Raw genomic sequence first — 25383 nt, 5'->3', positions numbered from 1 at the left:
CACAGAGGCTGTTTTCAGTTGTGTGTAGTTATGCAGACTGAGCGATGACTGCAGGTCCGTCTCCATCTGACTCATGACCTTCAGAACTCACATTTCTCATGTGGGACATTTGCAAATGGTAAAGCCACATTAAGATAAAGAAATGTAATCAACAAAACCAGTAGTGATGTGGTCTGAATGGGACGATACAGGGAATCCAGATTATTCAAGCACAGTCATGTTTCCAGCTCTGAGATTAGCTCATGTTTGCCACGTGCATGTGAACATGTTACGAGTCTGATGTGTGAATAGAAACAGTTGCTTCAACAAAGTGGAGACGCGTGTTTAGATGAATAAATTAACCTCCAAGTTTCCTTCTACATCTTTGAGATCTTCAGCGTGCTCCTCTCTGAATCTGATTTGTGTGTGAAACAGGACCAGGCCTTCGGGGAGCTGGAGAAGAACAGTGACAAGCTGCAGCAGGGCACCTCCTCCTCCGACAGCAGCCAGCCCGCTCACCTCCACCAGCTGCTGTGCTCCCTGCAGAAGCAGCTGTTAGCCTACTGCCACATCAACTCAGCCACTGAGGTATGGACGCTCCGCTGAGCAGGTTCACACTTCACCTCTTTCCCTGCTGGAGGTTAAAAGTCCTCCTTCACTTCATTTAGCCGTGTGAGTCCTGTGCCAGGAGAGAAGTCTTCTAATGATGGGATTCAAACATATGAATCCACTGACTGAGCAGAGCTGAGAGGCAGAGGCCCCATGATGCTCAGTGAAGTTGTTCTCTTCTTATGGGACATTTATGGATCATAACACAGAGTGTGTGCTAGTGTGGTAACGATATACACTACAGCAGCAGCAGACCACCAGGCTGGAGATCTCTTGTGTTATGAGAAGTGTATAAATCTCTCTGGTTCATTATGAAGCTGCAGCCGCTGCCACAGTCTAGATGCTCAAAGGGAAACATGGTGAATCTCCAGACCTTTTACACCATGAGGTCGAGACCTCACAGAAACCCAGCAGCTCCCCCATCGAACAAACAGTGGAGAGGAAAAAACACTTCCCACAGATCCAGAGTCAGGGTGGAGCACACGTCTGTCCCATGTCTAACAGATTGCATCAGGGCGTCGCCACCTGAATAATTGATGCATCAAGCTGCTGATGTGCTTTAGTTTGTTGGACATCACCACGTGCAGCACAAACAATCCACCATGTTCCTTCCTCTGCTCGTGAACCGTCTGGACCGCCTCCTCGTGGGACGTGTCCTCGTGAGACGTGTCCTCGTGGGACGTGTCCTCCTCAGACACCGGGGACGGTTTGTTCCATAGTCACCAAACGATGGAGTGAGAGAACACTGACAGACTGAGACAGAAACATCTCATCCTGCATGGGGTCAAGGGTCATCATCAGGTATACGTGGGATTTTTAAACACAGGTTAACCTGTTTAAACAAAAAGGTGACGGACATCTCTCATAGCCACTAGAGGAGTTTCCCTCGGAGTCATGTCATGAACGCACCAAACACCGAGGCTCTGCCCCCCCCCCCCCTCCCCCCAGCATGTTCACAGGTTTCTATCACTGTCGATCAAGCCGATAACAACTTGTCTCCTGCTGAGTCGGTGGAACCAGGAGTGATGGAGTTCATTCTCATCACAGCAGCAGTGGAGATGGTTTTTAACCGTGGCTTTAGAGTGAGATTAACATGCCTTTTATACGTTTATAAAAATGACCTCATTGTTTTAATAAAAACATTGAATTCTGTGTCTCTCTGCAGAACTCCAGCAGTGTGGCTCTTCTTCACAAGCACCTGCAGCTCCTGCTGCCTCACGCCACAGACATCTTCTCCCGCTCGGCCACGCTGATCAAGGAGAGCTCCTGGAACGGCAGCATACGAGAGAAGCTTCAAGGTGAAAAGACTTTCCCCTGAAGAAGACTGTGTCCTCTCCTCTGTCTTTATACTTCAGTCTTTTCAAAGTAAAACACTTTTATTATCTGGCCCATGTTATTAAAGGCAGGGTTAGTAATTTGTTTCTGAAATACTTTTGATCTGTCAGTCGACGCACGTTGTTTTGTGTTGGAAACCTGTTTAAGTGTCGTCTGCTCTTATAGTTTGATGATTACCAACCCCAGATCTAATTCAGTACTTTTTTATCCAGGTTAATTATCACGATACCAAACTAAAGAGATCGATCATTCACTTTGTCTTTTCATTCCCTGTCCTTCTTCTCCTCCTCCGATCCATCACTCGTCTCCAGATGTGCTCTACGTGTCGGCAGCCGGCAGCATGCTGTGTCAGATCATCAACTCCCTGCTGCTGCTCCCGGTGTCGGTGGCCCGGCCTCTGCTGAGCCAGCTGCTGGACCTGCTGCCTCCTCTGGACCGGCTCAACCGCCTGCTGCCTGCTGCGTCTCCTCTGGAGGACCAGGAGCTGCAGTGGCCTCTTCACGGTGAGACTCAGACAACCAGCTGAACACAGTCACGTTATCTTGAGTGCCCCCTAGTGGCTGCCTGATGTATAGCCGCACCTCCTCCATGTCAGCAGATGGGACATGGACCAAACTCAAACGTTTTTAAGCTTATTTAAAGATGGTTTACAAGACAAATATGACTTTACCACTTTAATTCAGGGATAACCTGTAAAAGCCACATATAGTAAACTCTTCACTGACGGTCTCAGGGTTCAATCCTCTTGCTTTAGCTGCTTCATCAGTGAAGATAATTACCTTAAAGCTGAAGTACGTACATTCTACAGTGGCCCTGGTTTTACTCGAGGTTGAATCCTCATAGTTTCAGCTTGTGTCTGTTTGGTGACTTTCTGTTTTGGGGACAAATGGTTGAACCTCTGGTTCCAACTGAGGCTGTTAAATGTGTCATTCAACAAGAATGACACATTGCCCCCCCAGGTCAAACCTCTTGATCCACAGGAAACACTGAAGTCATGGAATTTATTCGGTCCTCTTTTTGAACTCTCCAGGTGCATCTGACTCTGCTGAGCCAGCCTCAGGAATGTCCCTGCCTCAGCCGGCGCTGTGCTGGGTCTGGCTCGTGGACCTGGAGAGGACGGTGGCCCTGCTGGTGGGCCGGTGCCTCGGGGGGATGCTGCAGGGAGCTCCGAGCTCCCTGGAGGAGCAGGACACCGCTTACTGGCTCAAAACCCCCCTCTTCAGCAACGGCCTGGCCATGGACCTCCCCCAGCTCGGTAGGAAGCTCTGAGGTCTTTTTGAGATGTTTAACACTGGAGACTACATGTTACTGTTATTAACATCAGGTTGGATATGTTGTTCTCTGTTCTCAGTGGACTCTTGTTTCCTCTGTGACACGTTGAGCTGATGAATGTCTTTTCCCTTCGTCCTGCAGACACCTGCATCAGCTCCTTGTTGGACGCAGCGCTGTCTGGGAACGAGGAGCAGAAGCCCTTTGACTGCACTCTGCACCCGGACTCCAGTGTCCTGGTGGACCTGGCTCTGGGTTCCTCTAAAGAACCTGCCAACAGCCTCTGGATCAACATGCAGGACTACGCCATGAGCAAAGGTCTGAGCAGGAATACGAGGAATCTCTTCTTCTCTCTGCCGGAGGGATTAACCTGGAAATGTGTGTGACGGTGACGTGATGTGTCTTCTGTTGCAGACTGGGACAACGCGTCTCTCAGTAATGAGTCCCTGTTGGACACTGTGTCCAGGTTCGTGTTGGCGTCCTTGTTGAAGCACACAGGGATGCTGAGCCAAGCCTGTGGAGAGGGAAGGTACTGAAGCCGGACGCGTTTGAAGGAGTCACATGATGTGTCTGCTCCTTATTGCATAATTTATAACTTAAATCATCGAGTGATGTCACGAGTTATGACATTTTTCCCTCAGGTACCAACCGTCTAAGTCTCTGGCTGAAGTCTATCGCAGTGTTTACAAGGTCCGGAACCGTCTGCTGGCCTGCAAGAACATGGACTTCATCCAGACCCGCTCATCTTCACGTGAGAGGAGGGTGAGTAAACAAACCTCACATGAGTAATACCTGTACCACACACACACACACACACACACACTCTGACACACACACTGAACTTTTCTGTTGTTCCTCTGCAAACATCGACTTTGGTCATGAAACCAAACGACCCCCCCGCTCATGGTGTCTCACCTGGTGACAGATCTCAGACAACCAGGACTCTCTGGACTTGGACCCTCAGGAGAACTCGTTCACACGCACCATCGACGAGGAGGCGGAGCTGGAGGAGCGAGCCGACCGCGAGAGAGAGGAGGGTCATCAGGAGCAAGACGATGAAGAGGAGGACCGGGAGCATGAAGTGATGACAGCTGGAAGTACGTACATCTGCCCAGTGTCCTGTGCTCTGATGCTTTCATTGTGCAAACTGCCAGATTCTCACAATTAGCTGTGTCCCGTGAGTTCTGCTCGAGGGGAAGTTTAATCAGTCTGTGTTAAGATTCTAATTAAATAATTACATTGACTTGTAATCCTGAAAATTACAAAGCAGTGCTGCTGGGTAAGTGATTCATCTACGTTCCTCTTATTATTGATGCTGAAACTTGGGCAGTTGTAAGACCCACAAAAATCAGGACGACAAAGTTGTTCAGTTATTTTCATGGAACCAACATATTGTGGTTTCACAGCATGTCACGATGAGCGTGTGTAACGTGTTGTGAATGAATCAGTCACCTCGTAACACGTGACACAAAACAAAACAGACAGTCTCGACCAATTCCAGAGCCACACACATCTGGATTATAGAGGCTGATGCCAATTCAGATATTAGGTAGAAGAAGATGTAAATACTGACGATGTGTATTGTAAAAGTATCATCGTTTTTGTTAATACGTGAAATATAAATGAACATCCTTACTGCATTGATTTTTCTGTAGATGAAAGTTTTCAGGCTGGCAAACCTCCTGGTGGAGACCAGTGTCTGTCAGAGGCTCCTGTCCACAGAGACACAAGTCAAGCTCTCGTGATAACAACACAGAAACAAATCACAACAGTTACAACATTTTCTTTGCCAGCAACTGTTGAATTTCCTCATTTTATAAAACTTCAACCACCAACATGTCAACCTGAATATTCTGTGACAGTTTCTATAGACCAGCACCTGCCCATTGGAATGGTCATGTGATCAGGTGTAGGCAGATTGATTCCTGAGAGTAGAATCTTTAACTATTAAAACTCAAACGTACCATGTGGAATAAGATTCTCCAGACGTGGTTCTGATGAATGTGACCGTGTTGAACACATGTTGGTCTGTTGTGTTTGCACGAGCTTCGGTTTTAGATTTTTCACTCTAGTGAAACCTGCGTGCTTCATGCAGCTGCTGCTTTTCCTCTAACTCAGCATTGTCTGTGTGTTGTGTGTGTGTGTGCGTGTGTGTGTTGTGTGTGTGCGTGTGTGTGTGTGTGTGTGTGTGTGTGTGTGCGAACATATCGCCCAACACAGAAATCTTTCAATGTTTCCTCTCAGCACGGGAGGTAGCTCGCAGCCGGGACAGAGAGCGGGCGAGCAGCAGCACAGGCCTGGGCTCCGGCTCTGTGTCCAGGAGTGGAGGAGGAGGAGGAGGAGGAGGAGGAGGAGGAGACGAGGACACCGTTCTGTCCCAGGAGGGGAGGAGGGGCAGCTCGGGGCTCCCAGAGGGACAGGACCTGTACACGGCCGCCTGCAACTCGGTGATCCACCGCTGTGCCCTGCTGCTGCTGGGGGTGAGCCCTGTGCTGGGCGAGCTGAGCAAACAGAACCAGGAGGAGGGCCCGGCCCAGTCGGCCACAGGAACACACGAGTGCCTGAGCTTCATGACCAGGTCAGACCAGCACACCCACTCACCTGGCAACTGGTAAAGAGTCGTGTCCCTCGTTAGCAGGGACTTTGTCAAAGATGTCCCCTCGCCGGTGGAGTGAGACGTCTCACCTGTTCTCAGCCTGTTCGGCTCAAACCGTCTCCCGATGCTCTTAATGAATAAAAAGACAGTTTCACATTTAATCTTCAACTGACTCATAACACATGATATTACACACTAAAGACATTATGTGTTAATTATGTCAAAGTTCATCTAACACTACTTCTGTGGAGATGATGAAGTCAACCAGGGCTGATGTGATGTGGTCACAGTTTGACAAACACACCGGCTACTTTCCAGAGCTGCAGTTTTCAGGGCATAATGCTCTGTTTGTGTTTTCTTACTGAGCAGAACAATAAACTACTGTATCTGTCAAACTGCTGAGTCACCACATCATCTCCTGCTGGTCCAGCTCCTCTGTTCACACAAGACAAGTCTCTAAATGAACAGGAGGAATCACCGCAGCAAGACCTGCTGCTGGACTAAGTCCTCAGAACCTGAAGTTAAGACCTGCTGCTGGACTTAGTCCTCAGAACCTGAAGTTAAGACCTGCTGCTGGACTAAGTCCTCAGAACCTGAAGTTAAGACCTGTTGCTGGACTAAGTCCTCAGAACCTGAAGTTAAGACCTGCTGCTGGACTTAGTCCTCAGAACCTGAAGTTAAGACCTGCTGCTGGACTTAGTCCTCAGAACCTGAAGTTAAGACCTGCTGCTGGACTTAGTCCTCAGAACCTGAAGTTAAGACCTGCTGCTGGACTAAGTCCTCAGAACCTGAAGTTAAGACCTGTTGCTGGACTAAGTCCTCAGAACCTGAAGTTAAGACCTGCTGCTGGACTTAGTCCTCAGAACCTGAAGTTAAGACCTGCTGCTGGACTTAGTCCTCAGAACCTGAAGTTAAGACCTGCTGCTGGACTTAGTCCTCAGAACCTGAAGTTAAGACCTGTTGCTGGACTAAGTCCTCAGAACCTGAAGTTAAGACCTGTTGCTGGACTTAGTCCTCAGAACCTGAAGTTAAGACCTGCTGCTGGACTCAGGGCTGTTCCAGTGTCAGTTGTGATTGAGTCTGTTGTACTGTCACTGATGAAGATGATCAATCAGCTCCTGTGATGTGTTTGTGTGTAGGAGTGAGAGTCTGAGTGCAGAGAGCCGCTCTGTGCAGAGCAGCCCGAGCTACAGACTGATGAAGTCCAGGAGCGAGTCGGATCTCTCCCAGCCCGAGTCAGACGAAGAGGGCTGCTCTCTGGTAAATCACACACTGCTATGATCTGTGTTGAACATGTACAGTAGTTGTGGTGGGCAGTGCACTGGTGTGAGGTTATCACTGGTGTGTGGTTATCACTGGTGTGTGGTTATCACTGGTGTGTGGTTATCACTGGTGTGAGGATGCACCATGACATGTGCAACACCTTCATCACCATGATGAATCAACAGCCTACTCACTTAAAATCCACCGTTTATATTTCTTTCTCTGAATACTTGTCCTTATACAGCTTCTCTGATAAACATAATCACTTTATCCAGCAAGTTGTGTGATGAGGGGGGAGCAGCCGAACGGGTCGGTTCAAACAGACCAGTGTAGGAACCAGTCGCCCACAGGGGAGGAGTCAATCCAAACCACACTGAGTCACTGTGTGCTGAAAACAAACAGAGGAAACACAAGCAGCCTTGCAGACATTGAATTCTGCTGCCCTCTACCAAACAAATCACAAACACTATTAAAGTAATACTGCTATAGAGCTGACCTTTCAAAACATGAATAATATGGTGATATTAATTTTAGGTCCTTTCACTGATGTGTCCTCATTAGATTGTGTCTCTGTCTTTCAGAGTGGACGGAGGAACGTGGACCTGGACTTGGCGTTCTCACACAAAAAACGAGGTAAGATGATTCCTGGTGAGATGTGGACTGAGGATGAGTCGCTTTGTTTTCGTCTTTCATACGTTTCCTTTGTCTCTCTGTCTTTTAATTTCCTGTGTGAATAGTTTATTTGCTTCTCTTGGGGCAGTTGAGCCCCAAACACAAGAGGAGCTCCAAGCAAGTAAACGATGGCATGTTTCCTCTTCCTCTCGTTAGCTCAGCCCCCCCCCCCTCACTCATCTCTCATGACGAGGGCCTTGTCTTCAGCTCCTTCATATTCTCCTTACTGAGCAGTGAGCCGTTACACAGATGTGCCTGTTGAACCAGTAGCAGCTCATCCTCCTTCTGTGAATGTGTGTTGCTCTGCACAGTGACGTCTCCTCCCCTGTGAGGAATGTGCTCTGTCACGCTGAAGAGGTTTCATGAACTTGTAAAGATATCATCATGATACTTTGACCTGAGTGCTTTCAGAGAGACAGGAGCTGATTATCATTCCACTTCTCCACAGCAGCATTTCTCCTCCGTGGGTATTGAGAGTTCAGAGGGTCCATTACAGACCAGTTCATAATGGCTGACGAAGGCTTGTGCCCGCATGAACAATTAGCATTTGGCCTTTTGATGAACTGATAGAGTAATAATGCATTGCACTGCAGAGCTCCAGAGTGCTTTAGTGCCGTGGTTCATCCATCAGAGAGACGCTGTGCTGTCATGTGTCTGAAAGGCTCCTCTCTCCCTCCATGCTGCAGGCCTGCTCCACAGCTCCCCCGACTCCCTGGCCGAGTCCTGGTTCAGGGCCAAGCTCAGTCGCCAGCGCAGCTACAGCTCGGCCTTCTCCTACGAGGAGTCGGACCTGGACCTGAGCCGCTCCCTGGGCGTCTACGCCCTCATCGACAACATGGTCAGCTACATCAGCGGTGACGTGGGCCTGGCTCCGGCCTTCAAGGAGCCCGAGGAGAGCATGTCCACCAGCCCTCAGGCCACCATCCTGGCCATGGAGCAGCAGCAGAGCAGAGCAGAGGTGAGAGGGACTCGTGGAGTCTTCTGACGGCTGTGATGTCTCATGAGTTTGGTTTAACATCAGACACCAGGGGATTCTTATGTCTTATGTCTTTTTCTCCGGTTGATAATATTAAATCCTAAGAAAAGTACAGCAACATGAAGCTGGTGAGCTTTGTCCAAACCAGTTTGTTTGTGTCGCTCAGCACTTTCACTTTCCTGCCATGTGATTCAAAACCTCCTGGAAGATCTAGCAACAGCAGGCTTCACTTTTAAAATATCCCATTGTTTGAGACATAAATTAATAGTCATACTTTTGATAATTGAGCGCTGGGCCTGAGGGCCAGTTAACAGACAGTTGAAGAAAGTGAAAAAACTAAATCTGGTCTCTAGTGCAAAAGTTCTTCCTTCTGCTCGACTCCTCAATAAGACTACAAATCATTTCAGTGGTTTTTGAGTCTTCCTGCTGACGAACAGAGAAATGAGAACATAATCAAAGAGTTGCATGTGCAACGCTGCTGGAATATGAACCTGACTTCTGGGATGTGTCACTTCAGTTGCGGTTGGAGGCTCTTCACCAGATCGTGGTGTTGATCTCCGGCATGGAGGAGAAGGGCAGCCAGCCCGGCGGCACCGACCGGCCCAGCGGCGCCTTCCAGTCCTCCTCTCTGCTCACCTCGGTCCGGCTGCAGTTCCTGGCCGGTTGTTTTGGCCTCGGCACCGTGGGCTCCGGGGCGCTGAAGAGAGAGAGTGTGCAGCTGCACCACTACCAGGTGATACTCCCACTTCCTGGCATTGAGAAGCCTCAGAGTTTTATTTTGAGGTGAAAGAAACATGTATATTCTCCTTGTGTTCTACGAGTGTCTCATCATATGACTGTGTTTCACAGGATGGTGTGAAATCCGCTAAGAGGAGCCTGCAGATTGAAATCCAGACAGCCGTCCACAAGATCTACCAGCAGCTGTCGGTCACGCTGGAGAGAGCGCTGCAGGCAAACAAGCACCACATCGGTAACACAAACTCCCTCTATATACACCTGTTTATATATTCACCCTACCTACAGTCAATCGGAGGCTTTACTTCTCTCCCTCGTAGAAGCGCAGCAGCGCCTCCTGCTGGTCACCGTGTTCGCCCTGAGTGTTCGCTACCAGCCAGTGGACGTCTCCCTGGCCATCTCCAGCGGGCTGCTCAACGTGCTGTCTCAGCTCTGCGGCACCGAGACCATGCTGGGCCAGCCGCTCCAGCTGCTGCAGAAACCTGGAGTGTCTCAGCTCAGCACGGCCCTGAAGGTGGCGTCCACGCGCCTGCTGCAGATTCTGGCCATCAGCACTGGGTGAGAAGGAGATTTGAAGGTTCTGTCACTACTCTGTGAACCTGGAAACAAGGAAAGGGTTCCATCAACATCTGCCTCTGTGTTTGGATCCACAGAACTTATGCAGACAAGTTGAGTCCTAAGGTGGTCCAGTCTCTGTTGGACCTGCTCTGCAGTCAGCTGAAGAACCTGTTGTCTCAGGCTGGAGTCAGTCTCCAGTCCTCTGGAAAAGACCAAGACGACAACAAACAGCAGGACAGTGCAGACTCCGAGAAGAAAGACCTGAGAGGTGATGAGAGAAAGCTGCTCTCGCTACTGATGAATGGCCTCAGATCAGTTTTCAGAGTTGTCTGTATTCCATGAAATGTAATATCCTGCCTGTAATTGTGTGGTTGTGTTGTTGTTGTGTGTTTTGCAGCTGTTATTCGTAAGCAGCACACTGCAGAGCTGCACCTCGGGGACTTCCTGGTCTTCCTCAGGAGAGTTGTGTCCTCCAAGGCCATCCAGTCCAAGATGGCCTCCCCCAAATGGACCGAAGTGCTGCTCAACATCGCTGCACAGAAATGCTGCTCAGGTACAACCGGCTGTAACACAACACAGATAAACGTGTGATGCTTTGACCACGTGAAACACAACTAATAGAAGAACTGGTGTTGGTTCCAGGGCTCCCTCTGGTGGGGAACTTGAGAACCCGGCTCCTGGCGCTTCACGTTCTGGAGGCGGTTCTGCCTGCATGTGAGGCCAATATGGAGGATGACCAAATGACACAGGTACGCCTCTGTACACGTCCTCAAAGGATGTGTCTTTGTGTTGTTCTTTGAGCCGTGTGTTCAGGTCAGTTCAACACCGGGTGGAACTCTGCAAAGATGCAGTTCAGCAGATTGAATATCTACAGGAACCTGTGAGAACCACAGAGCAGCCCGGTTTCTCCTGGTGGGAGGTTGTGTAGTGTTTAACCACGTCACACGTCAGTTGTGTTGCGCTCACTGTGAGACTCTGGAGCAGGACACAGAAAGTCATGTAGTTTGAACTGTACAGCAATCTGTCAACTTTACAAGACGTCTGAATTTCCCAGATGTGTCTGTGGAGTTTTTTGTTGGATTTGTCGACTTTAACAAAAGTGTAAAATGTAACTGTAACACAACACACTCTTGACTTCCTGCAGGTGGTGGAGCGTCTCTTCTCTCTGCTGTCCGACTGCATGTGGGACGGTCCCATCGCTCAAGCAAAGCACTCGATCCAGATCAAAGAAAAAGTCCAAGAGCTCAAACTACAGGTGTGCACCCCCCCCCCCCCCCGCTGTGTTTTCACTATCGTGCTTTCTCTGAATGTCTCACAAGCTCTGTTCTCCACAGGGAGAGTCCGAGGAGGAGGACGAGAACCTTCCCATTCAGGAAGTGTCCTTCGACCCGGAGAAGGCCCAGTGCTGTGTGGTGGAGAACAGCCAGGGGCTGACGCATGGCAGCGGGGGCAAAGGCTACGGCCTGGCCTCCACCGGGATCTCCTCTGGATGTTACCAGTGGAAGGTACATTGTGTTAATGTTGTGTATGAAGTGGAAAGGTGCAGATTACAATTACTCACAGTGAAGACAGCGTTCAGTTACCAGAAAGTGTCCAAGTCCAGAGTATGAAGTGTCTCTTGTGAAGCTGTCCTCCTGTCTCTCGTCCCTCTAGTTCTACATCGTGAAGGAGAACCGAGGCAACGAGGGCACGTGTGTCGGGGTCTCCCGATGGCCCGTGCACGACTTCAACCACCGCACCACGTCGGACATGTGGCTGTACCGGGCCTACAGCGGGAACCTCTATCACAACGGAGAGCAGACGCTGACGCTCAGCAGCTTCACTCAGGGAGACTTCATCACCTGCGTCCTGGACATGGAGGCCAGAACCATCTCGTTCGGCAAGAATGGAGAAGTGAGAAACGATAAGGGCTCAGCTCCTGTGGCTTTAAAGCACCTGGGATGAGGTCATGTGACTGCAGCTCTGTGTTTGTTTACATGTACACTGTGGTCTCTTTCAATACACAGTGGAAACCGCTCATAGTCACAGAGAGAGTAACCAAATGGATCAGAACGCTTGAGAGAGAGAGAGACTGCTAATAGTGATCATTTGTGTTTGCACAAAACAAAAAGTTTAAACAACAGAGTCAGATTATCACCTCCAGCTTCTGTGTTGGTCTCTAACTCTGGTGTTTCCACAGGAGCCGAAGTTGGCCTTCGAGGACGTGGACGCCACGGAGCTGTTTCCCTGTGTGATGTTCTACAGCAGTAACCCAGGAGAGAAGGTCAGAGAACAGAGACACTCGCAGAACAGAATCTTTGACTGTGATTTATAATGTTTGTGATCTGGTTAGTTTCGGTTTCACGTTGTAATTCAGGGAGCGCACTAAAGAGTTCTGTCCAACACACGTCCTGTCCTGTATTGAACTTGTCTCTGCATGGCTCTAGGTTAAGATCTGTGATATGCAGATGAGGGGAACGCCACGGGACCTCCTCCCTGGAGACCCGGTCTGCAGCCCCATGGCCACGGTTCTGGCCGAGGCCACCACTCAGCTGATCCGCATCTTACACCGCACTGACCACTGGACCCATGGTATCAACAAAACCATGGTGGAGCGCCTTCACAAGATCAAGGTCTGCTTCAGAGAGTCAGCCGGAGCATCCGGCGGCAGCGGAGGCTCGAGACTGAAGAAGAGCCGCTCGGTGCAGAGCCGCGAGGAGCACGACGCCCAGAGGGACAGCCAGGACACCACCCCGAGGACGGAGGAGGACAGGGGACGCCACGGACGCCAGCACGGCCTGGGGGAGCTGTCGGAGCACCACCTGAGGACGCTGTGCACAGAGGTGTGGCCGGTGCTGGCGGTGATCGGGGGGGCGGATGCAGGCCTCCGTGTCGGTGGGCGATGTGTTCACAAGCAGACCGGACGCCACGCCACCCTGCTGGGCGTGGTGAAGGAGGGCAGCACCTCCGCCAAGGTGCAGTGGGACGAGGCGGAGATCACCATCAGGTACCAGCTCACTACACTCTGCTGAGGCTGCTTTGTTCATCATGTGGCTTTGGACATTTGTCTTTGTTTACATGTTGCTGTTTTTAATTACTGATGTGTTTTTGTAGGTTTATCAAACTAGTTGGCTGTGCATAGCGCCCTCTTCTGGATTCTTACTGCATGTGATCCTCTCTGTAGATGGAGGAGAATCATAAGGATATTGATTTCATGAAGATCTAGATCTTTGTCCTTTAGTTGATCCGTCAAAATCACCTCAAGGTTCACGAAGGGACAAAGACAATCGAGAGGCTCATGACATTTTATCTTATGCAGCAATTATGGATAAAATATAGGGCTGCTCAATTAATCACATTTTGATCGTGATTTCGATTATGGGGTCAAACACTGGTCATGTGATGAAAACAGGAAGTATTTGTTCCACTCTGCAGTTGGTTGTTAGTCACAGTCGAGGAACAGCGCTGCTAGCACTGATCTGCTTCTACCGCTGGAAGTCGAGTCACGTGACTGATGAGAACCAATCAGGAAGAGAATAAAACACAACCTTAGACTTATCGAACTACAGTCTCTGGTCTCGAGGCTGGAGAAGTCCATCGTAGAACTTGTGATGTGTTTCAAGCTACAACCCAGAGGAGAAGGTCTCAGTGTAGGAACCAGTGGATTTCTGAATGTTTCTGTCTTCATCTTCCTCTGATGCCCTCTGCATTGGCCCCTGCCCCCCCCCCCCCCCCCCCCTTCACTGTGTTCTACTGTTCTCACCCTGGTTGTTCTGCTTCATCACTCTACGCAGCATGTTTTCTTTCCACATCTGTTGTGTGTCTTGCCTGCTGTGCTCTTTCTCTCCTGCCCTCTCCCTCACTTTGTGTTTCCTTCCCTTGTCTCTTTCACTCTCCACCTCCTTCGATTAAAGCTTCCCAACTTTCTGGTCGCCTAGTGACACTCCGCTGTACAACCTGGAGCCCTGCGAGCCGCTGCCCTTCGACGTGGCTCGTTTCCGTGGCCTCACCGCCTCGCTGCTGCTGGACCTCACCTACCTCACCAGCATCCACGAGGAGCCCGGAGCCAAGCTCGCTGTGCGACGTCACGACAGGAAGCATCGCAACGCCGCGTCGACCGGGCATGAGCCGGCCGCCGCCGAGGACAAAGCAGACAACGATAGTCACAACCGAAATGAACAAAGGGACGGGGCCTCGCCTGCAGCCGCTCCCCACGCCTCGACCTCTGACCTGCGAGTGTCCCACAGCCTGGACGAGGTGAAGGCCCACGCGGCGCCCAACTCGAAGTCAGAGAGCGAGATCTCCTCGGTGGGCGGCGGCGGTGGAAATGAGCCTCTGTTCTCTGCTGCTCCTCACATCCCCGTGGAGGGGAACAGGAAGAAAGGTCATGACCCCGGCCTCCGCGGCCATGAGCCGCCGCCTCCCTCCGTGGCCACCCAGTCGGAGGTCCACGCCGTGCAGCTGTCCTACCTCTACCTGGGAGCCATGAAGACCCTCAGCGCTCTGCTGAGCTGCAGCAAGTACGCTGAGCTGCTGCTGATCCCGAAGGTACGAACCCAGTAAACACCAGTTCAACATTTATGATTCATTTGCTAAGAGGCTCTTTCCAAATGTTGCATGAAGAGATTGTCCCACTCTTAGCCAGTTAGCTTAGCATGAAGCCCTGATACACTCATCACCGGTCAACAGCTCAAATGAAAAAGTGACAGTTTGAATCTTTAGAAATGAATATGGAGCAAACCCAGAATCTCTGAATAGCTGATGTGAGTGTCAGATCAGATCCAGGTCACGTTGTGTTTCCAGCCTCATCCCTCTCTCCTCTGACCTCCAGGTTCTACCGGACACGGCGCCGAGCGGCCACAACGCTGATCTGAACGCCAGCACCAGCGGGGGCGCCGCTGGCAGCTCGCCGGTCTGCCCTGAGGAGGCGGAGGTGCGGGCGGCTCTGCAGTTCCTCATGCGCCACATGGTGAAGCGGGCGGTGATGCGCTCGCCCATCAAGCGGGCCCTGGGCCTGGCGGACCTGGAGAGAGCCCAGGCCATGATCTACAAGCTGGTGGTGAACGGGCTGCTGGAGGAGCCCAGCGGGGGGAAGGTCAAGCCTGGTGAGAACCAGTAGAGATGTGACCGGTGGGAACCCAGTCCACTGATGTTTTTTGGTTCTTTGAAGCTTCCAGAGCCGATGATGTCATGTGAACATCAATTAACAGCTCAGGGGATTTATTTAGCTGATTAGGTTTTAGTATTTTTAAAATGACCTTTCTTTTGAAAAGAAAAACATATTTTGAAGAACATGTTGAGTCAGCGTGAGAGGTTTCGATGCTCTGTAGCAAACACACACCATCAAATCAGAATGAAGCTCAGGACCATGAACGTCAGGAGAGAAGGAATCCAGGAGCGACTGCCTGAAGACTTTAAAGACTCGGCAGGTCCATCTGAAATGTTCATGTTCTCCTGTTGTTGGAATCGTGATGAAATCGTTATTTGAGGCTGGGATGTCCACCACCAGAGATGTTTAACCATTCTTTGTAAAACCTCAACAAACTACTCTCATATACATTTTATAGGCAAATAAACTTCCTAAAAAACATAAACTCTCTGTGTAGATATTGTGTAGATAGGGGGCGCTGTTTGAGCTTGGTCTGTGTCTTCTGTCCCTCAGGCGTGAGGAGTGAACCGGAGGGGGAGGGGGAAGGCACGGAGGGGGAGCAGTTGGCTCAAACCCCGGTCACCACCAGCCCCTCGGCCTCCAGCACCACCTCCTTCATGAGCTCCTCTCTGGAGGACACCACCACCGCCACCACGCCCGTCACAGACACGGAGACCGCCCCGGCCTCGGAGTCTCCAGGAGTGATGCCGCTCAGCCTCCTCAGGTCAGAGCGGACATGTTGTCCTCCTCGTGTTCATGAGTCTCCTGGTCCTCCTCCTGGGATTCAACTGAGATTTGAATGTGTCTCCATCTTTTCACAGACAAATGTTCTCTAGTTACCCGACCACCGGCCTGGGCCCGGCCCGGCGAGCCCAGACCCCTCCGGTGTCGTCTCTGCCGACCTCCCCCTCCGAGGAGGTGGGGCGCCGGCAGAGTCTCACCTCCCCGGACTCCCAGCCCAGCCGGCCCCAGAACAGAACCGGTACCTGTAAGTATGCAGATGGTCTGACTTATACATATCACTGTGGTGCATCTAGAAGATTCACAACACTAAGGAAAGCTGCATGTTTTAAAAACCTTCACAGAAACCGGTCAGTGTTCAGATATAAGTTCACAGAATCCAGTCATTAACTCAGAGTTTGACTTCCTGTCAGGTTCAATAATTCAGATTCTTCTCTGTAGCTCTGTCCGACCCCAGCAGCCGACTGTCCACGTCCCCCCCCCCTCCTGCCATCGCTGGGCCGCTGCTGGAGATGGGCTTCTCCCTGAGGCAGATCACCAAAGCTCTGGAGTCCACGGGTCAGTCTCCCCAGTCCTCCCTCAGTCCTCCCCCAGTCTCCCCCAGTCCTCCCCAGTCCTCCCCAGTCCTCCCTCAGTCTCCCCCAGTCCTCCCCCAGTCCTCCCCAGTCCTCCCCCAGTCCTCCCCCAGTCCTCCCCCAGTCCTCCCTCAGTTTCCCCCAGTCCTCCCCCAGTCCTCCCCAGTCCTCCCCCAGTCCTCCCCCAGTCCTCCTCAGTCCTCCCCAGTCCTCCCCCAGTCCTCCCCCAGTCATCCCTCAGTCTCCCCCAGTCCTCCCCCAGTCCTCCCCCAGTCCTCCCTCAGTCTCCCCAGTCCTCCCCCAGTAGTCCTCTCTCAGTCTCCCCCAGTCCTCCCTCAGTCCTCCCTCAGTCCTCCCCCAGTCTCCCCAGTCCTCCCCCAGTCCTCCCCCAGTCCTCCCTCAGTCTCCCCAGTCCTCCCCCAGTCCTCCCCCAGTCCTCCCTCAGTCTCCCCCAGTCCTCCCCCAGTCCTCCCTCAGTCCTCCCTCAGTCCTCCCCCAGTCCTCCCTCAGTCCTCTCCCAGTCCTCCCCCAGTCCTCCCCCAGTCCTCCCTCAGTCCTCCCCCAGTCCTCCCTCAGTCCTCCCTCAGTCCTCCCCCAGTCTCCCCCAGTCGTCCCCCAGTCCTCTCCCAGTCCTCCCCCAGTCCTCCCTCAGTCTCCCCCAGTCCTCCCTCAGTCTCCCCCAGTCCTCCCCCTGTCCTCCCCCAGTCCTCCCCAGTCCTCCCTCTGTCTCCCCCAGTCCTCCCTCAGTCTCCCCCAGTCCTCCCTCAGTCTCCCCCAGTCCTCCCCCAGTCCTCCCTCAGTCCTCCCTCTGTCTCCCCCACTCCTCCCCCAGTCCTCCCCCTGTCCTCCCCCAGTCCTCCCCAGTCCTCCCTCTGTCTCCCCCAGTCCTCCCCCTGTCCTCCCCCAGTCCTCCCTCAGTCTCCCCCTGTCCTCCCCCAGTCCTCCCCCAGTCCTCACCCAGTCCTCCCCCTGTCCTCCCCCAGTCCTCCCCCAGTCCTCCCTCTGTCTCCCCCAGTCCTCCCTCTGTCTCCCCCAGTCCTCCCCCAGTCCTCCCCCAGTCCTCCCTCTGTCCTCCCCCAGTCCTCCCTCTGTCTCCCCCAGTCCTCCCTCAGTCTCCCCCAGTCCTCCCTCAGTCTCCCCCAGTCCTCCCTCTGTCCTCCCCCAGTCCTCCCTCAGTCTCCCCCAGTCCTCCCTCAGTCTCCCCCAGTCCTCCCTCAGTCTCCCCCAGTCCTCCCTCTGTCTCCCCCAGTCCTCCCTCAGTCTCCCCCAGTCCTCCCTCTGTCTCCCCCAGTCCTCCCTCAGTCTCCCCCAGTCCTCCCTCAGTCCTCCCCCAGTCCTCCCTCAGTCTCCCCCAGTCCTCCCCCAGTCCTCCCTCAGTCTCCCCCAGTCCTCCCCCAGTCCTCACCCAGTCCTCCCCCTGTCCTCCCCCAGTCCTCCCCCAGTCCTCCCTCTGTCTCCCCCAGTCCTCCCTCTGTCTCCCCCAGTCCTCCCCCAGTCCTCCCCCAGTCCTCCCTCTGTCCTCCCCCAGTCCTCCCTCTGTCTCCCCCAGTCCTCCCTCAGTCTCCCCCAGTCCTCCCTCAGTCTCCCCCAGTCCTCCCTCTGTCCTCCCCCAGTCCTCCCTCAGTCTCCCCCAGTCCTCCCTCAGTCTCCCCCAGTCCTCCCTCAGTCTCCCCCAGTCCTCCCTCAGTCTCCCCCAGTCCTCCCTCTGTCCTCCCCCAGTCCTCCCTCAGTCTCCCCCAGTCCTCCCTCAGTCTCCCCCAGTCCTCCCTCAGTCTCCCCCAGTCCTCCCTCAGTCTCCCCCAGTCCTCCCTCAGTCTCCCCCAGTCCTCCCTCTGTCTCCCCCAGTCCTCCCTCAGTCTCCCCCAGTCCTCCCTCTGTCTCCCCCAGTCCTCCCTCAGTCCTCCCCCAGTCCTCCCTCAGTCTCCCCCAGTCCTCCCCCAGTCCTCCCTCAGTCTCCCCCAGTCCTCCCTCAGTCCTCCCCCAGTCCTCCCCCAGTCCTCCCTCTGTCCTCCCCCAGTCCTCCCTCTGTCTCCCCCAGTCCTCCCTCAGTCTCCCCCAGTCCTCCCTCTGTCCTCCCCCAGTCCTCCCTCTGTCTCCCCCAGTCCTCCCTCTGTCTCCCCCTGTCCTCCCTCAGTCTCCCATTTTTCTGTGTTTACTTCACTGAATGCAAGTAATTAAATCTTATGAAGTAGTAACAAGGTCGATATTGTTGTTTCGCCTTGTTAACACATGATTCATATTTAAAATGATGAAACTAGTCTGTAAGAAAACAGTTTGAATAGTGAAAAATGTATTGTTGTGTTGAGGCCATGATGTGGTTTGTGGATGGATTGTGTGTTTATGGATGGATTGTGTGTTTCACTGACTCCAGGTGCACGAGGAGAAGCAGATGCTCAGAACATCACGGTGCTGGCCATGTGGATGATCGAACACCCGGGCACCGAGGACGAGGAGGAGCCTCACACCAGAGGCAGCGACGGCTCCGACTCCTCGTGTCCGGGGGCCACGGCTTCTGCTGGAGGCAAATCTCTGGACCGGAGCTCGTTCCTCTGCTCCCCCGGAGAAATCACCAACGCAGACGCTGCGGAGATGGAAGAGGGCTTCAGTGAGAGGTGAGAAGACCAAGTTAGAGTTTCACACTGTGGAGACAGACTGGCTCAAAGCTCTGTACGGAACAATCTGGAACAACCACAGGATGTAGTTTTATTTTCCACCTGATTCAGCTTCGGTTGGATGTTAAACGATGTTTGTATTTTTAATAACTACACATGTTGAGTCGTACAGAGGAAACCAAACACAAAAGGATATTCAGCTGATTCGATTTTGGCATTTTTTAAATAGTACAGTTGTTGTTGGCCTGGCAGAGAAATTGATGTTAAGTGTTGTGTGAAATTAACAGACAAAGGACAGAGGTTTGAAAAGGTTTTATATTTAATGGTAATTTGTTTACATAAATTGAGATAAAACAGCTTCTCATACTGAATGTACCTGTGTGTGGTTCAGTCCCGAGGCTCTGGAGCAGGACAGTGCCTCGGCCTCCAGCGGCGTGGCCCTCAGAGGACGCTCTGCGGCTGGAAGGAAGCATCGCTTCGACCTGGCTGCTCGAACCCTCCTAGCCCGCGCTGGTGAGGATTCTCCTCTTTCACCTTCATCCCATGTTTGTTTGAAAGTGAATCCAGAAGCCTCACGTTTCCTTTTCCTTCCCGTCTCAGCTGGACTGTACCGCTCGGTGCAGGCCCACCACAGCCAGTCGCGTCGGGAGGTTCCGTCCCTTCAGCAGCAGCAGGACCCGGCGGCTCTGTACGACTTCAACCTGGACGAGGAGCTGGAGATGGACCTGGACGAGGAGACCATGGAGGCCATGTTCGGCCAGGACCTCGCCAGCGACACCGACATTCTGGGAATGTGGATCCCGGAGGTACTGGACTGGCCAACATGGGTGTGTGTGACTTTATGCTACTGTCAGTGGGCTGCTGTCACCTGCTCTGCTCCACGTCTCCATCACAGTGACCTCATCTGCACCACCAAACACCAGCTTCTTCAGGCTCTGCTCTCATTTCTCATCTCTCCTCTAACTGGCATGAACCACTAAACATCTGAATGTTGCTTGTAGCTCATTAACTCAGCGTGGTCCCTAGTCCACGTGTGCTTCACTGCTCTGGAGCCTCCAGTGTGTGGTACCTTCTTCATGTGCGTGTCTGTGTGTCTGCCCCGCGTCGCAGCATGTGTGTGAGACAGACGATCGGGACGAGGTGGTGGTGTGCGAGCTGTGCGAGGCCAACGTGGCCAACTTCAACCAACACATGAAGAAGAGCCACCCGGGCTGCGGCCGCAGCGCCAACCGCCAAGGCTACCGCAGCAACGGAGCCTACGTGGACGGCTGGTTCGGGGGGGAGTGCGGCAGCGGGAACCCGTACTACCTGCTGTGTGGAGGCTGCCGGGAGAAGTACCTGGCCATCAAGAGCAAGGCCAAGGTCCCTGTGGTGGAGAGGTGGGTACACGGGGGGGGGGGGGCAGGTTGTTGGGTGTAGTGGAGCATCACAAGAGAGAGAAGAAACACAATTCAGTTCCCACCTGTGTCTGGACTGTGTCATGTTGCTTTGATGAGACGCTCTGTGGTCTTTCTGTGGCATGTTGTATTAGTTTATGATCAGAGGACGTGAAAGGGACACAACTGTTGTAATGGTGTGTTGTGTGGTTTGTGTTCAGATATAAGGGACAGGCTCCGGACCTGCTGGGGAAACAGGACAGTGTCTATGAAGGTACAGTTCATGTTCCTGACACCAGCAGCTGCCGTGTGATCAGCTCCTTCTTTGTTTGTTTGAACGCTGCGCCTGTCTGTCCCGCTGCAGAGGACTGGGACATGCTGGACGTCGATGAAGACGAGAAGCTGACCGGGGAGGAGGAGTTTGAGCTGCTGGCCGGCCCGTTGGGTCTGAGCGAGCGCAGGGTCGTCCCCGAGGCCGTCCAGTTCCCGGACAGCGACCCACTGGGAGCCTCCGTGGCGATGGTGACGGCCACCAACAGCATGGAGGAGACGCTGCTGCAGATCGGTGAGGAGGACGTGTCCGTGCAGCTGACTCGTGTTCATGACCCGGAGCTAATCGTGAGTGTGTCTCCTCAGGCTGTCAGACCTCGGTGGATAAGAGCTCCTCGGGCAGGGTGACCCTCGGGGAGCAGGCCGCCGCTCTGCAGAACCCACATGACCGCGTGATGGCGCTGAGGAGGGTGACGGCTGCAGCCCAGGTGCTGCTGGCCAGGACCATGGTGATGAGAGCCCTGTCCCTGCTGTCCGTCAGGTACCAACACAACGTCCTCCTGGTTCTTCACTAACTACACAAACTGACCCTTCTGCTGCTGAGCTGTGAAAGAAGAGCTGCATTAAAGATCCGTCAGCTCCTCATCATCATCCTCCAAGAGTCACAGGGAAATGAATCCCTGCTCTTACTTTGAATTATTGTATCTGTCTTTGATATGTGTCTGTTTGTATCTACTTCCTGTTTACACCACATGACCAGAGGAAGGGACTGGTCACGTGACATAGAGATTTTAAAAGTAGAACATAGTACAGCTGCAGCGTCTGACTCCCCCTGGTGGTGACAGCATGAACAAATTCAAACAAACTCGTCTTAAAGATGCAACAATTCAGTTTATATAAATTCTACACATCATGACTTTAATTCACTTTATTTGACACAGTAATTGTGAAACTAGATTTCAACCTGATATATTTGATACATCTCAGCCTAACAGATGAAAACCCTTCTCCCTCCCAGTGGCTCCAGCTGCAGCCTGGCAGCCGGACTGGAGTCTCTGGGTCTGACGGACATCAGGACTCTGGTCAGGCTGATGTGCCTGGCGGCAGCGGGCCGGGCCGGCCTGTCCACCAGTCCCACCGCGGCCTCGGGGCATGCGGAGCGGCCACGTGGAGCCAAGGCGAGCAAACCCATCTCCTGCCTGGCGTACCTCAGCACCGCGGTGGGCTGCCTGGCCTCCAACAGTCCCAGTGCTGCCAAGCTGCTGGTGCAGCTCTGCACTCAGGTACACAGGGCGACTCAAACCAGTGCCTCCCAGCATCCCATTCCATATCCACGTTTATTAAGAGATCTGAAGCTTCGTCATGTAAAGAATGGAAAACACTCGGTTGTATTTCAGTCTCTTCACAGCAGCTGCAGGGAAATTCTCTTCTTCTATTATTATAATTATAATTATTATATTATTATCGCTGCTCTTTGAACATGTAACAACTCTTTGTTATAGAATGTGTTTTTCTCTTGTTCATATTAGAGCGTTTACGTTTGTGTTAATGTTCACTGGTCGTTTGTCAGAGAGAATCAAATGAATATCTCTACGTTTGATCACATGTTCTCCTCAGCTCCCACTGACCTGTCAGTCTAACACATCTCCCCCCCGACCTGCTTCCAGAACCTGATCTCTGCAGCCACGGGCATGAACCTGACGACCGTGGACGACCCCATCCAGAGGAAGTTCCTGCCCAGCTTCCTGCGCGGCGTGGCCGAGGAGAACAAGCTCATCACCTCGCCCAACTTCGTGGTGACCCAGGCGCTGGTGGCTCTGCTGGCAGACAAAGGCTCCAGACTCCGGCCGGCCCAGGACAAGGCCGACCTGGAGAAGAGAGGTGTGTGGAGGAGGAGGAGCCAGCTGCTGAGGGCTCCTGTCTGAATTGATAATTGATCAACAGCAGGTTCAGTGTTAAAGCAACACGATGTAAACTTTAAGATTCATAATTATTAACATGTTTCTGTGATTCATGTAGGAATGTTAGGATCTATTGGTGACGTCTGGTTCATGCGTGTGCGAGCTTCGTTTCTTTCTTTTCACATTTATCTTGTTGTGTTTTCTTGTTTGTGTTGTTCATTGTGTTCCTTCTCTCACTCACCGGGATGCCTTGTCACTTTGTTCTCCGTGTCGAGCAGGTCTAATTGCGCATTTCTATGCCCATCCTTACCATAACCCCCCCGCTGTAGGCCCTCTGGAACTCGCCAACGCCCTGGCGGCGTGCTGCCTGTCCTCCAGGCTGTCCTCCCAGCACCGCCAGTGGGCCGCCCAGCAGCTGGTCCGCACACTGGCCGCACACGACCGCGACAACAACCAGAGCCGGCCGCAGACCTTTGCCGACATGGCAGGAGACCTGAGGAAGTGCTCGCTCATCAAGCTGGAGGCTCATCAGAGCAGGGTCAGTGTCCTGGTGTCCTCTAGAGGACAGATGGAGACAGGGACAGTTTGTGTGTTACAGTTTGTGGTTTGTGTGTCTGAAGTGGTGCTCTGTGTGACGCAGGTCATCACGTGTGCGTGGTGCAGTAACAAGGCCCTGCTGGCCACCAGTGGGAACGACGGCACGGTGCGGGTGTGGAACGTGACCCGGAGCCAGTACTCGCTCCAGCAGACCTGCATCTTCAACAAAGAGTGAGTTCTGCCTCCTTCAGTGAGTCGTGAGGAACCAGGGTTCACTCAACATCAGAACTGGTTGTACTGGTCACAGTGGGGCTCATTTCTCTGGTCTGGTTTGTTAGAATCTGATGTGCTTTTCATTACATTTGATCTAATCAATATTTTTTTATTAACAATGAATCAAACGTGTAAGACGTGAAGAAGAGAGGACCCATCACAGGGTTGTTAAAGACGGACCACATGAAGGTGAAGCCAGTGTCTTGATCGCCCCCTGGTGGCTGGCTGCAGTAAAGGTCATGAGCTCCGCCTCCATGTTAGCAGATGGAACATGGACCAAACCAACTAATCAAAGTAGACGTTAAATAAATGATTCTGTTGTTTGGTTTTATTTGATGATATAAAAACAGACAAAGACGTCATGATTGACAGCTGAGACTGACCTTTGATAGGTTGAGTCTGTCAGTGGGCGGGACCTCTGTGCTCCAGAGCGCGATCACTTCTACAACGTTCGTATTCACGACACTTTGGCTTCATGTCGGGAGGGGGGGGGGGGGTGAGGTTCAGACACATCGTCCGTCTCTATTTAAACGTCTGTGTGTCCCTCAGTGAAGTCCACTCAGGTCTGTGAGACAGAACCAGATGAAGCCACAGTCTCTGGAGTGTCCAGCAGCAGATGTGCTTCTCAAAGAGAACTCCCCTGAGCTGTACCTCTGACTCACCTGTGTTTGCTCTCTTCAGTGATGGATCCTCGGAGGATGGCGTGTCGGGCTTGGGATCTCCCAGTGATCCCAGCTTGTCTCCTTTGGCCTGGAGCGTCACTGGCAAATTTATGGCTTCTGCCATCGACAAAATGGTCAACATCTGGCAAGTTAATGGTAATTACTGTTCAATGTCTTCCTCTTTTTATTTTACCATAGGTTGTTAATTGTGAGCTCCAGCTGAGTTGTTATGACCAGTCAAGTGTAAAATGTGTTATGTGCTCGTGGACGTTGTTGGTGTGTGAGGTCCTCAGATTGTATAGATCCCATTAAGAGTGAATGTGTCCTCTCTGAGGCCTCGAGGAGGAAGTCCACACCTGCTGTATCGCACAAGCAGAAGACACACACTACACAAGTTACCCCTTTTCTCTCTGTTGTGTAGTTTGGCCCTGAAGAAATTTAAAGCAGCTTTTAACAGAAACGCTTATAACGCACGTTCTCATTGTGCGTTCATGTTGTGTTGGAATAGTCTGAGAAAGTAGTACCTGACACCATCTCAGCTCAGAGCGTTAGTGAAGAGTTTAGATCCAGGAGACTTAGATCTGGAGATGTGATAAATCCACTGGGATCCTTCCTCTCAGGTGGCAGAGGCCTTCTGGACGTGCAGCCTCACTGGGTGTCGGCTCTGGCTTGGCCACAGCAGGAGGTCCAGTCCCTGTGGTGCGGGGAGCCCAAGGACATGCTGCTGGTGGGACGGATGGACGGGTCCCTGGGCCTCATCGAGGTGCTGGACACGGGCACCATGCAGCGCACCGAGCTGGAGCACTGCTACCGCAAAGACGGTATGAAGAGCTCGGGGGGGGGGTCTGACTCTGTAAATGACGGATCTCTTTTCTAACGACACGTCCTCTCTCAGTGGCCGTGATGCACATCGCCTGGTTCGGTGAAGACAAGCCCTTCGCTGTGGGCTACGCCGACGGGAAGCTGCTGATTGGTTCCAAAGAGCCGTTAGAGAAGGGAGCCATCGTGGTCATTGATGCACACAAGGTAAACTACACACTGATCATAAGTATTACATTTTAAATACTGGAGATTATGTGTAGACACAATGTGTGGTTTCCTCAGGAGTCCATCACCAGTATGAAGTGGAGTCCCACCGGTCAGGTCCTGCTCACCTGTGCCAAAGAGGAGACGGTGAAGCTGTGGGCGAGTCACGACTCCGGCTGGCGCCGCCTGCAGAGCCTCAGACACCCGTCCGTGGTGAACGGCGTGGCGTGGTGCGGCGTGTCGGGACGAGGGCCGAAGCCGCTCAGCATGTTGGCCATGTAGGTTGTTCT

At 52.6% G+C, this 25383-nt stretch overlaps 1 protein-coding gene across 5 annotated transcripts in view; it reads left to right on the top strand.

The window, feature by feature from the left end:
- The window catches only part of herc1 (HECT and RLD domain containing E3 ubiquitin protein ligase family member 1), a 47550-nt gene that overhangs the window by 12356 nt on the left and 9811 nt on the right, over positions 1 to 25383 (top strand). The window contains exons 15-57 of one of the 5 annotated variants that reach the window (XM_062386364.1): positions 415 to 567; positions 1754 to 1886; positions 2235 to 2426; positions 2954 to 3178; positions 3337 to 3510; positions 3607 to 3721; positions 3834 to 3954; positions 4118 to 4289; positions 5437 to 5770; positions 6928 to 7048; positions 7633 to 7684; positions 8410 to 8681; positions 9217 to 9432; positions 9549 to 9669; positions 9755 to 9992; positions 10088 to 10260; positions 10390 to 10545; positions 10635 to 10741; positions 11137 to 11247; positions 11327 to 11497; positions 11646 to 11885; positions 12172 to 12255; positions 12419 to 12978; positions 13886 to 14519; positions 14803 to 15076; positions 15634 to 15844; positions 15942 to 16108; positions 16303 to 16419; positions 18808 to 19048; positions 19440 to 19561; positions 19649 to 19875; positions 20159 to 20427; positions 20646 to 20698; positions 20789 to 20989; positions 21061 to 21235; positions 21713 to 21977; positions 22362 to 22575; positions 22874 to 23133; positions 23236 to 23363; positions 24087 to 24223; positions 24688 to 24888; positions 24963 to 25093; positions 25172 to 25371. In XM_062386364.1, coding sequence (XP_062242348.1) covers positions 415 to 567; positions 1754 to 1886; positions 2235 to 2426; positions 2954 to 3178; positions 3337 to 3510; positions 3607 to 3721; positions 3834 to 3954; positions 4118 to 4289; positions 5437 to 5770; positions 6928 to 7048; positions 7633 to 7684; positions 8410 to 8681; positions 9217 to 9432; positions 9549 to 9669; positions 9755 to 9992; positions 10088 to 10260; positions 10390 to 10545; positions 10635 to 10741; positions 11137 to 11247; positions 11327 to 11497; positions 11646 to 11885; positions 12172 to 12255; positions 12419 to 12978; positions 13886 to 14519; positions 14803 to 15076; positions 15634 to 15844; positions 15942 to 16108; positions 16303 to 16419; positions 18808 to 19048; positions 19440 to 19561; positions 19649 to 19875; positions 20159 to 20427; positions 20646 to 20698; positions 20789 to 20989; positions 21061 to 21235; positions 21713 to 21977; positions 22362 to 22575; positions 22874 to 23133; positions 23236 to 23363; positions 24087 to 24223; positions 24688 to 24888; positions 24963 to 25093; positions 25172 to 25371 — 8468 coding nt within the window. Of the gene's footprint in view, positions 1 to 414; positions 568 to 1753; positions 1887 to 2234; positions 2427 to 2953; positions 3179 to 3336; positions 3511 to 3606; positions 3722 to 3833; positions 3955 to 4117; positions 4290 to 5412; positions 5771 to 6927; positions 7049 to 7632; positions 7685 to 8409; positions 8682 to 9216; positions 9433 to 9548; positions 9670 to 9754; positions 9993 to 10087; positions 10261 to 10389; positions 10546 to 10634; positions 10742 to 11136; positions 11248 to 11326; positions 11498 to 11645; positions 11886 to 12171; positions 12256 to 12418; positions 12979 to 13885; positions 14520 to 14802; positions 15077 to 15633; positions 15845 to 15941; positions 16109 to 16302; positions 16420 to 18807; positions 19049 to 19439; positions 19562 to 19648; positions 19876 to 20158; positions 20428 to 20645; positions 20699 to 20788; positions 20990 to 21060; positions 21236 to 21712; positions 21978 to 22361; positions 22576 to 22873; positions 23134 to 23235; positions 23364 to 24086; positions 24224 to 24687; positions 24889 to 24962; positions 25094 to 25171; positions 25372 to 25383 lie in introns of all 5 variants that reach the window. The other 4 variants (XM_062386295.1, XM_062386221.1, XM_062386446.1 and 1 more) reach the window with 4 other exon arrangements.

The sequence above is a fragment of the Platichthys flesus genome, chromosome 1 (assembly GCF_949316205.1).
Source record: "Platichthys flesus chromosome 1, fPlaFle2.1, whole genome shotgun sequence".
Classification (NCBI taxonomy): domain Eukaryota; kingdom Metazoa; phylum Chordata; class Actinopteri; order Pleuronectiformes; family Pleuronectidae; genus Platichthys; species Platichthys flesus.
This window is presented reverse-complemented; position numbering and strand designations above follow the sequence as displayed.